Source organism: Lissotriton helveticus, chromosome 1_1, assembly GCF_964261635.1.
Source record: "Lissotriton helveticus chromosome 1_1, aLisHel1.1, whole genome shotgun sequence".
Lineage (NCBI taxonomy): Eukaryota > Metazoa > Chordata > Amphibia > Caudata > Salamandridae > Lissotriton > Lissotriton helveticus.
Window position 1 is genome coordinate 279,564,491 of NC_136057.1, and position 12,182 is coordinate 279,576,672.

The following is a 12,182-nucleotide window of genomic DNA, read 5'->3' on the forward strand; positions in this document are numbered from 1 at the left end:
CACTAGCATAAAAGACAACGGTCATGACTCCGCGCAGCGAACGCGGTCAGCGGACGCGCCGGAGTCGTGCCAGAGTCCTGCCCGTCTGCGCCCGTCCGCGATGAGGACGCGGCCGAGGCCAGGTACTCTGTGGAAACCCCATCATCTTGCTTCAAAACATATAGTAAGGAGTCTCTTTTTTCGCTACAACACAAATGCTGTGCTCACTGTTTCTCTTCAAAGGGACCTAGCCCTATATCCAGTGTTGGGCATACCTTGTAATATGCTGAATGACACATTGGTCCCGTGCCCCTTTGATCAGCCGCCGTCTCCGGCCCCTAAAGATACCAGCAATTTCACTATTAAGGCTGGCCTATTAATTGTCGCTCCCTGCCTAAACATTCTCTCGATATCGTCCAGTCTCTGATGGACAATAAGTGGGATTTACTTTTTCTTACGGAAACATGGCTAAAATTCCCCCTAAGGTGGTAGGACGTAATTGGAGTAAGATCTCCCCTGACAGTGTTGCCCTACATCTTGTAAATACCACTCCCAAAGACGCCCCTGACTTAGATTCACGTCTGACTAACCTCAACTGCTGGGTCTCCTCTGCTATTGACTCGCTCGCTCCTATGCGACCGATTAAAACCTTTCGAGCAGCTCCCTCTGCCCCATGGTACTCCGACGAGCTTCGGAAATATAAATCTTCTTGCAAGCTGTTGGAGCGCCGGTGGAGGTCATCCTATGCTATTGACACAAAACTTAAATATAAACTGGCCCTCAAAGAATACCGTAGGAAAATAATTGAGCATAAAAAACGCTACCTGGAGGAGAAAATTAATAGAGCGCATGGCTCGGCCAGGGATATTTTTAACACAGTGAAGACTTTCACAGATCCCATGGCTCTTAAACAGTGTCTTCCAGTCTCTCAGGCCCTTTGCTCCCGCCTCTCCGACTTCTTTGAAGACAAGATCGCGAAGACCTATGACACCTTCCCCAAGAATAATGATCTAGGGAGTGATACGTCTCTACCTGACCGCATCGAGTCTTCCTCCACCTTTTCAGACTTTGAGGCAATCTCACTGGAGCACTCACTGATGGAACTGTCTAGATGCCGCTCCGGCTCACCACTTGACCCGTGGCCAGCTAAGCAATATAAATCATTGGCCTCCTTTCTTAATCCCTTCCTCATAAATATCTGTCGGGGTCATTTTGCCCTTCCTCAACTACATCTGGAATGACTCGTTCAAAACCGGAATTTTCCCAGAGTCTTGGAAACATGCCCAACTGGTCCCGATCTTAAAGAAAGCTAATACAGATCCTAATGAGCCGGTGAACTATAGACCCATCTCTCTGCTCCCTGCCCCTGCCAAGGTCCTTGAAAAGCTAGTGCAGCAACAACTGGCAGGTTTTCTTGAATCCCACGGCCTACTTCATGAATCCCAACATGGTTTTAGAAAGTGCCATAGTACTGAGTCGGCCCTTATAGAAATGGCCGACTCCGTATGGTGGAAACTGGATGGGGGTTCCAGAGCGGTGCTGGTGCTGCTCGACATGTCGGCAGCATTCGACACCGTCTCTCACCCCATCCTGATTGACCGTTTTCGGTCGATGGGTATTCAGGGGAAGGCCCTGGAGTGGCTCACCTCTTTTTTGTCTAATGGTACCCAGGCAGTTTATACTCACCCTTTTACTTCTGTTAGCCGTACCCTGAAATGGGGTGTCCCTCAGGGCTCGGCTTTGAGCCCACTATTGTTCAATGTCTATTTTTCTCCTCTGGCCGAACTCATTGCTAGGCCGGGCATCATAGCTACTTCCTATGCAGATGATATTCAGCTGCTTTTCTCCTATGAGAGTGCCACGCAGACTACTTTTGATCCTCTGAAGGATTGTCTGCGTGACATTTCAAGATGGATGGACCCTAACTGCCTCCGCATGAATGCGGCGAAAACGGAGGTTCTCTTTTTCCATCAACCCTCCCCTCTTGATGCAACTCTCTGGTGGCCACAGGAACTCAGCCTTCCCTCTGTCCCTAAGGACTCTGTAAAAAATCTAGGGGGTCAAGTGGGACTCAAATCTTTCCTTTAGTAACCAAATGCAGACCGTTACTGCCGCTTGTTTTTCCAAGATTAGGATGATTAGGAAATTCATCACCTATCTCCCCAGTGACACCAGGAAAACCATAGTCCAGGCATTGATTACATCTCACCTGGACTATGCGAACAGCCTGTATTTAGGGTTGCCCGCGGGCCTCCTACATCGGCTCCAGACAGTCCAGAATGCGGCTGTTCGGCTGGTCTGCGGGGTTTCCCTACGCACCCATATTTCGCCACATCGCAGAGCATTACACTGGCTACCAATCCATCAAAGAGCTGAATTCAAAGCCATGACCGTAGCCCATCGAGCAACTAGGGGTAGGGGATCGGCCTACCTCTCTGTTAGTATCCGTCCCTACTGTAACTCTCGGAACCTCCGTTCCAACTCCCAACATCTGCTCTCCATACCAAGATTCAGGAAAGCACGTTCTGGAGGTAAAACCTTCCAGGTCTGTGACAACTCTCTGGAACAAACTCCTGATCGCAATTAGGATGATCCAGGAAGAATTACCCTTCCGTAAGGCACTAAACTTTCCTCTTTTGTTAACCCCCCCCAGGACTATCACTCTGCTTTCACTCAGAAGCGCTGGCGCACCCCGTTGGGGTAGCTGCGCACTATATAAAATACACAATAAATAAAACCTAGGGAGAGTACCAAACAGATACCTTGAAAACAAAAAAGCACATCTTATTGAACAATGTAGTTGTGGTCCCATCCTCTTAGGACAAACCCAAACAGTTATTGGCAAAAACACATTCCCAACCAAAGGCCCTGCAAAGCATTATGGGATATCTAGGGACGACCAGTGGAACTGCAGCTCTTTGTAGAATTATTTTGATATTGGATACTATAATATTCACTGCCACTGCTAATCTTGTCCCATAATGCTTTGCAGGGATTGTTTTTTGCCAATAACTGTGCTTGGGGTGGTCCTAAAATGATGGGATCACCACTGAAGTTGGTAGGGTAAAGATCGTGGCTAAAAATAAGTGTTTTCTTCTTCAGATAGAAATACATTCTTTTATGAAATTTTATTTGGGTAATGTGACCACTACCGATGTGAGGAATAGTGACTTGTGTATTTATAGTGCTACAAGGTCCCAGCCTGGAGCAGAATGCACTGAATATGCAAGTCATTTTTTAAAATTGTATTATACACAAGTACTTTTTACATATATATTTTTGTAATAAACTATACCTACTGCAAAGATTTGTCTGTTAAAAGTAAATTCTCAAGAACTCCGCTTATAACACCCTGACTAAGTATCAAAAAGAATAACTCAGTTTCCTCAGGATTGACTCCATCAATTAAAGCCTAAACTGGCTTCGAAGCAGACTTTACATTTGGTGATTAACCAACTGCACACATTTACATTCTTTCAGGCAGCAGGCACCCTGGTCAGAACGCCTGTTTCATCCTTCGCTATGTGTCCCTGCCTGAGTTTCAAAGCACAGAAAACACTTCACTTTTACGCAGAGGCACTTCAAGGGTCCCAATAACTTTTCAGAGATGTTTTTTGTTTTAACCAAAAAGAATGGGAACAGTTTTTGGGAAATTAAAAAAGCATGGGGCATGTGGGTCCCCATAGATCCTGTCTACTTCGACCCACGTTAACATGCACATGCCCTTAAAGGTGAGGCGAGTGGGTGACAGGGAGGAGGCCAGCAAGGCCACATTCAGATGGAGTGCTCCGATCACCTGGACCCCTTAGGCCTCAGAGTAAGGTATAGGAAAAAAGAAATTAGTGTGATCCTTGGATAGCAGCAAAGAGATACCCAAGATGAAGGGGGTGTCTATATTTGGTGGAGGGGGTGTAGTCATTTTTTTTTAGATTACAAATGGTAGGGACAGCTGTCTCTTAGAGATGCTTTGAGAAAGCTGAATATTATGGTTTTTTTATGTTAAGTGCAGTTACATTGGGACCCATGCTTACAACACCCCAATTATGGGTCAATTTCTGTTTTAGATTGAAATATTTGTACTTTTATATGTCTCCCATATAGCACAGATTAGGAGCTACAGAAAAATACCCCTGAAATGATTTCATAAGTGCCATCCTGGAGCTCGCCCCTTCCCCTCTCCCTATTCTTGTCATACATTTTTAGACAGTGGCCCTCTGACTTCAAAACATTCGGGGGGCAGCCCTCAGAGTAAAAACGTTTGAAGACTTCTGCAGTAAAAAGGTGTTAAAAAGCAGCCTATTTGGTAAGTCAGAAAAGATTTACCGTCATATTTGTCCTTGTTGCCAATTTCTATCCTTGGCTTGTGTGGCAGTAGCCAAGGCTGCTGAATTTGGAGCTCTTTTTTAGTCTCAGCGTGAGCTCAACATCCTGTGAATGTGGGCAAAAGAATTCATCTCCCAGTGTCAAAAATAAATGAATGCATCCATGTGTAATGTAACTGGTGGTCATGTAAAGCACCAATACCTTCAGGTTGAGTTGGTGCTATATAAAACTACAAAACAAAAACACACACACACACACACACACACACACACACATATACAAACAAACATATACACCCACTTCTACACATACATACACACTCTCTCTCCAATCTCAAGTTTCCCCTCCAAACCAGACAGCACACTTGGCAAAGTTTTCACACACTTTATAGTTGCTTGCTGTTGCGCGTTTCGGCAGAAGAAAGAAAAGGGCGTAGTGCCAGAGGCTGTTACTAGGAGGCCCTGTGGAGTTGTAAAGGGACCTCTATTAGCCACATAACCTACTGCACCCTTACTTATGCTACTGCAAAGATTTTTTCTATTAAAAAGCTTCATCATATTCTATATATTATAGCAGAGGTATCCAGGTGCTAGTTTAATTAGAAGAGGTTCAATCCAGTATTTCCCAAAAAGGGTCTAAGCAAAATAATGGCGTTAAGAAAAGGGTCAACAGGTGTATGCAGGCATGTTAAATAAAGCCCCTCCAGATGTTTCATCAAATAAGAAGTTAAACACTGAATGTTAAATTTAAGTCAACATAAGAGAAAGCATGCCTTGCTTTAAACACCAAGAGACCGTTTTCATTATTTCAAGTTGCCATATCACAGAGCAGAGGAAAAGCCAACGACTGAAAATAAAATATGACAAAGGCAATAAATTAATTTTTATTCTTTTTGCAAGCAAGTGTATTAGAAATGAACACATTTAAAAAAGTGGTTGTCTATGATGGTATGCATATGTTTGCAAAGCAAAATAAGTTAAAGAACTACTGCAGCCGGAGGTCAACTTAGAATGGTATTCTGAAGCCTTTATTATACAGAACCCCCAGGATATTGTGGCATAGATTTGCAAATTTAGCGGCACAAAAATGTTAATTTAGCGGCGCAAACTTGAAAATTTTGCGGCACTTTCTTTTACTCATAATCTTTCATTTTCAGTCTTAAAACAATGGAACCTGTTTAAGCAGAGTATTCCACTTTGAAATAAGCATATTTAAAGTTTCTGCAAATCTACAGCTCCAATCCTAACCTCATGGGAGGGGCCACATTTCTCCCTGAGATGTTCTAGCTCTCATGGATGCAGTCATGTCAGGGCACCACTCCCTTTCTGGTTTAAGACACACAGACCACTTTGCTCCCTGGTTTCAGTCAAACAGACCTCTTCGCTCCCTGGTTTCAGTCAAAGACCTCTTCACTCTCTGGTTTCAGTCACACAGACCCCTTCACTCTCTGGCTTCAGTCAGTCTCTAGTTTCAGTCGACACAGACCCCTTTGCTCACTGGATGCAGTCACACAGTCCCCTCTCATGTAGTTTGCACTGACTCCCTGTCCCCTTCCATGCCTGGTCTGGGCTCTCTCCATGGCCTTGAAAGCTTTAGTGTGTCTCAACCCCCCCCCCCATCCCATCCCCCTGATGCTGAGAGACTGAGGGGGATCAAGCGGTGAGATTAAGAAGGTCACAACTTTCACCCTCCGCACCACAGATGGAAACTGAGAAACCCCACACCAGGGTACCACATGCTCTTGGCACCCCCTTTGAATATTTGCTGTTGCTTACCTGATTCCATTGTTTACTGTCGTTGTCAGGCACCCCGACTGTCTCTTGAAAAAGGTAAACAGCATTCACAATTGAGTAGTTTTGTGTAAACATCTGGGAACCAAGCAATGTGAAATCTCAAGGCTGCCACTTACAACATAAAGAATCTGATCTAGTTTACATAAACCACTCTTGAAAACCCAAAAAGTAACCGATAATTTATGATACAATACGCTTTGATGGAATAAAAAATAAATGTCACAAACACAACTTTTGAGAGCCATATAGACCTTGTTGCGTTTTTGAAGCCCTTTACACAAAATGTCAATTATGCTCTTAGGTGTAAAGAAGGACATCAATGGAAACCAGCGCAATAAAGAATAATCTCCTGAAATTATTGTAAGGGATGTATCTACCTTCGTCAACTGGGGGAATTGAATTTGAGATGCGAGTTAACAAAGGACGCAAGTTATCCTAAATGCAAATACATTCCCTGCCTTTCAGTCCAGATTACCATGAAGATATTTTTTTTCCCCAGCAAGCATAAAGGCAGGCCATCACACTTCCTAGAAAGAGGGGATGCACATTAGTATCAACAGCTATGTGGACACTCCCAGCGGATTACAAAATACCTCAGCTTTGAGAGACACTTACTGATTACAGACATCTCCATTTCAGTGAAAGCTATCTTATGAGACCCATTGTTTATTTATACATATTAACAGAAAGTGAATTTGGCCGTGTTGCACGCCCCAGCTCATCAGTAGGAATAGTGTGAGTTTCGAGGGAATGCCACCAACTCGCCTCCATTACATTTTCAGCCTGTCTTGAAGAATTGTATAAAGAAAGAACATAGGCTCAAACCGAATTGATGTGCAAAGTGCATAGTTTTACAGAGTTTGTCAGTGACAAACTTCTTTTGTTTTCTTGTCTGTCATGGAGCGCACGAAGCAAGCAGCTAGCTATTAAGGCTGTACAGCACTACGTAGTGACGTTCAGCCAGTACAACGTCACCATTTTCTTGGCTGTCTGCTGGAGGCCTTTTTTAGCGGCCAAAAAGGTACATTTTGCGGTCATCGCGCTGATCAGCTAATTTCGCGATTATTTCGTGCATCGCGAAATCCTGGAGGGTCTGATTATAGGTTTATCATTCCAGATGTCTAGCACATTTAGAAGCACTCGGTTGGCCATCTTGGAATGATAAAACCATCATAAAGTATGTCAAATACTACTTGAAGATGGTTGCCTGCTTGTGAAGCAGTGGCTGCTCTGGGCATGGCGCACTGCAAGTTGCAGCACAGCAAGCGAGTAGGCCAAGAAGCACAAAATGGGAATCTTTCAGGCAATCTAAAAAAAAACTTTACAAAAAAAAACACCAAAGACACAAAATAAGGCATTTAATACTTCAAGAAAAAAGTAACACAAATAAAGCACTGATCCACCAGCCCAGGTACCCGAGCTGCTGCACTGAATTTCACTTGATTTCTTATTGTGAGCATGAGAAAGGGTAAATTGCCATTACTTATAGTACAAGACAGCCAATGGCTAAAGTGGGCTGAGGGTCTATTGCATCATGCTGTAAGCCAAGGACTCCAAAATCAAAATGTGAAACTCACTTTAATAGACTTCTGGATGTGATTGACTAGCAGACAGTCGATATTTACACATATTGTCTACATTACATGATGCTCCCACAGATAAAAATAGCTAAAAGCCTAAGAAAAATATAACCAACAAAGCAGGAGGCATGGCACAAGACGTACCCCAATACAACTGTGGGATTAAGAGGATGTGGGAGGGAGGAAAACTATAGTTAAATGTAATCAGCTATGGTGCCAAAAATACAGACAGACACACAGAAACAGAGGAGGAAACCAAGGGAAAAAAGTTGTCCGCCAAAGAACAGATAAAAAACTGTAGCATGGTGAGACGGTACTTAGGCCCTGCTGCATGGAGGAACAGAAGAGAAAAAAGGGAGGGGCAAAGAGGCAGGATTGACCACTGGCAAGCAAAGATTTTTGAAGAACTCTGACAGACAAATGAAAAACAAAAGGAAGCAATGGGTGGAGTTGGAAGCGACAGCACAAGCGCTGCCAAGGCTCAACCTAAAAATGTATATGAAATGGAGCAGGATGCAGCAAGATAACGTGATCCAGCTGGGACACCAAAATTGCATTGCGCTGCAGCAACAGGGTGCTGAAAGGTTGTGCTTTCAAGGAACAGCAGTGGGGGGGGGGGGGGGGGGGGGGGGGAGAGGTATAGGGTCAGCAGACCCCTTTTAAAATGCATTGCAATAGTGTGGTTCATGGGTGCAGGAAACGTGCACTGGAGGACAAATGGAGTACAGCATGGCAGTAGTAACGTAGCAATAGTCAAGCGAGCTGTAGGCGATGCAGTGCTGTATTGCTATGATACATTGCAGGCTACCTGCAATGGGGGGGGGGGGGGGGGGGGGAAGAGGTCGAATATCACAGCGAGGAAATGAGAGGCGTGAGGGCATCGCGGAAGTGGGATCTCACTGCTGAATTATAACAGAATAACTGTGGTGGGGGAACGATAACCGGCAGGAAAGTGCAGGTCAGTTGACCGGTGTATGCAGACGACTTGCTGAGCACACGGTGGTGCACTCGCTGCAAGGGGGTGCATTGGGGGGTCGGCGTAAGCCACGACACTTAAGAGGACCAATATCGGGCAACAACCCTGGTTCAGACCAGTGGTCTCACCTGCAGGCTACCTGCCGGGTCCAGCCTCCCCCTGGAGGAATGGTGGGGATGATGGCGAGGGTGGTGGGGCCCCGGGTGGCGGAGGAAGAGGAGCCGGCGGCCGCTGCTGACTGTATCCCCGGAGCCGCTGCAGCCGCCGCCGCTGCCTCCGCCATCTCTGTTTATGCTGCGGCTCCCCCCGGAACATCCGGGATTACAACTTCCGGTGGTGGCACCGCCCACCAGCCACCGGCGGGAACGGGAGCTGCAGCGCGCGCTCGAGGCTCGTCCTTCCTCCTCGTGCCATTGCTCCACCTGTGTCACCTGCGGGGGGGGGGGGGCGTTTGCACTCCCTCTAAAAGATAAACATACTCTGCCTTCGACTACTTTACCACATGAGGCTCACACATGAGGTTCACCGTTAACGGCAAGAGGCGGGGACTAACTCCTCGGCCTATCCTGCATGGAAGGGGCTGGACGTGTACAATTGGTTTGTGGAAACCGCGGGCTTGGACATCATATAATGATACATTTAATATTCATATGTTGTGTCCTCTTTTGCTTGTATCAGATTGATGTAGTATTGCCTTTGGCTGTGGAATGCATTTAGTTCAATTCAAGAATACGTTTATTATGAACATTTGGTCTTTAAACTACATAAAACAGCAACAAATTCAATAGGTTAAAATTCTATATAAAGGAACCATAGAACCGCATTAGGGGACTGTTACAAATTCATTATTTCTTTATTAGCATTTAAGTTGAATTTCTCTTGTACGTCTAAAAGATACATCAGCCCATGTTTTCTGGCTGTAGCTCTCCAGCTTACTGGTCAGTTGGAGATCTGGATCCGTGAAGGTAGGGTGCTGGTTGGTGGGCTCTTCTATGTTTCTTTGTAACAATAAACTTCTGGTTACCTGTACCTGCAAGTGTCTGTGGTTGTCTAATTTAAATAGCTATAACGCAGTACATATTGATGAAGAGTTTTGAGTACCCATCATGCTGAGGATACCAGCCATAGAAGTTTCCAGTTTGCAAATTGCCTTTAGGGAGAGGAGCAAAGTGAAGAAGCCCGGATCGAGATTGGGCTCGTTGACTGGATGTGTCTATGTTGGGTGGTTGTATCCCTGCAGCTAGGTTTGTCCTTACTGATTGGAGCATCAGAGTTTTGCAGCAGAAGCAATGTACTGGTTTCCAGGGGGGAAACATAACTCCCTGGCAGGAAAACTGTGATAACACCATTATAGAGGCACATGTACATATTAGCCCGAGCGAGGATGTATCAATGGAGGGCATTTGACACAGGATGTTGGATGCGACTATGTCTGGCATAACACATAGCAAACAGGACAGCAGATTAACAGCTGTGGCTAGCAAGAATGGGCTACACTCTTGGAGGAGGAAGCAAGGGCCGAACGGGAGACCTTATGGAAGGCTGTGCCTCATCCCTGGTGGTCCAGTGGGAAAGCATTGCTCTTCTGCTGGCCGCTGCTGTCTGTGTCTGTCTTTGTGCTGTTTTTCTGCCTCTCTGTGCCCATTTTCTGTCTTCCTTCCAGCCTCTTCTCTCTAGCTTTTTTGTGCCTGTATTCTTTATTGTTGCCTGTATCTCTGTTGGGCCTGTATTCCTTACTGTGCCTGTGTCTTTGGTGTGCCTGTCTTATTGTGCAAGTGGTTGTACCATGTCCTCCGTTGTTGTTTGGCCATTTTCTGTGCCCGTTTGCCCTCCGTGCCCTTCCTGCCGCAGCTGCCCCCTTGGCCCCTGCCGCTTCCCGCCTCTCAGCTGCGCTTCCCTCCCCTACTCAATGGTGGCCGCTGCGCTGCTAGCACGCCCAAGGCAAACCCATCTGGGCCCGTCCACTGCCAGAGCCAGGAACCCTGGCTCTACGACCTCCCACCGCTACAACTGCACCGCCATCCTCACACTCAACCCCGGAAGGAACAACAACTGCTAGAGATCCACGCCGAACACCACCCATGGCCAGTTCTCCTGCTTACACTGCCGACAATCCTTCACCATCGACGACTCCCCCACGACTGTTGAACCCACGCCAGACGCCTGTACCACCGAAGCCCTGACGTACATCCTCCTCAATGTGTGCTCCATACACAGACATGCCATAGAGATCTGGGACCTGCTCGAAACCCTCTCGCCACACGTCGCCTTCTTCACGGAAACATGGACCAACACCACCTCCAACCCCGACATCGCCTCCGCCATCCCAGACGGACACAAGAGCCAGAGAAACGACCACCTTCACCGCCCAGGAGGAGGACTCACCATCGCGCACAAGAGCTCCCTTCGACTCTCCACCTGCAGCACAAGCGACCCCCTCTCCAACACTGAGCACCTCCACTTCCAGATCCAGACCGGCCCTAGAGTCGCGCTGCGCGGGACCTTCCCCTACAGACCCCTGGGCCTCGCGCCTTTCCCGCCACCACCATCGACGACCTCGTTGCATCGCGCGCCATCGCCTCCACTGACTACATTCTCATTGGAGACCTGAACTTCTACCGCGACAACCTCAGTGACCCCCAACTCCACCACCCGCCTGGACAACCTCGCCAAGCTCGGACTAAAGCAGCTCGTCACCACCCCCACCCACAGAGCCCGACACATCCTTGACCCCATCTTCGCAGGAGGGACAAACATCCACTTCAGCCACACCACGCAGCCCCTCTGGACTGACCACCACTGTGTACACTTCACCATCAACACCATCACCGTACCCAAGCCCGCCCTGCGCCGCCACAAAGGAACTGGAACAAGGTCACAAAGGAACACCTCAACACCATCCTCCTCCACGCCCAAGGCCAACTCTGCAGCCCAAGAACTACACAGCTGGATCACCAGCAGTGCAGACTAGCTTGCACCCCTCCACCACCCCGTCAGACAACGTCCCCTGAAGGCCGTCTGGTTCACCACCAACCTCCAAGAAGCCAGGCGCTCCTGCAGACGCCTCGAGAAACTCTTGAGGAACATGAAAACCACAGAAGACCAGAACACCTACAGGAACGCCAGGGCTGAATACCACCAGCGCATAGGAGACACAAATAGGACTTTTATCAAGTACAAAATCCACACCAACGCCAGTAAACAAAAGGACTCTTAAACGTCATACAGCAGTTCACCAAACCCCCCCAGCGAAGCCATGGACGTCACACCATCCTAGGACCTCTGCACCAAACTGAGCTCCTACTTCCACCTAAAAAACAAGGTCCTCTACGACAACTTCAGTGAACAGACTCCAGACACCACCCTCCTCTCCACCACCGACAAGCAGCCCACCATCACCACTTGGAAACCGGCTACCACGGAAGACACCACCACGACCATGAAGAGCACCCACTCAGGAGCCCCCATGGACCCCTACCCGCCGCATATCTACCACAGAGCCACTGCCGCCGTAGCACCCGAACTATGCAG

General features: G+C 47.3%; 1 protein-coding gene across 3 annotated transcripts in view; it reads right to left on the bottom strand.

The window, feature by feature from the left end:
- MKRN1 (makorin ring finger protein 1) overlaps positions 1-8,971 on the bottom strand; it is a 136,741-nt gene extending 127,770 nt beyond the window's left edge. Inside the window, exon 1 of one of the 3 annotated variants that reach the window (XM_078668183.1) lies at positions 8,780-8,971. In XM_078668183.1, coding sequence (XP_078524309.1) covers positions 8,780-8,934 — 155 coding nt within the window. In that variant the 5' untranslated portion in view covers positions 8,935-8,971. The remainder of the gene's footprint in view (positions 1-8,779) is intronic. The other 2 variants (XM_078668184.1, XM_078668185.1) reach the window with 2 other exon arrangements.
- Positions 8,972-12,182: the final 3,211 nt, after the last annotated feature.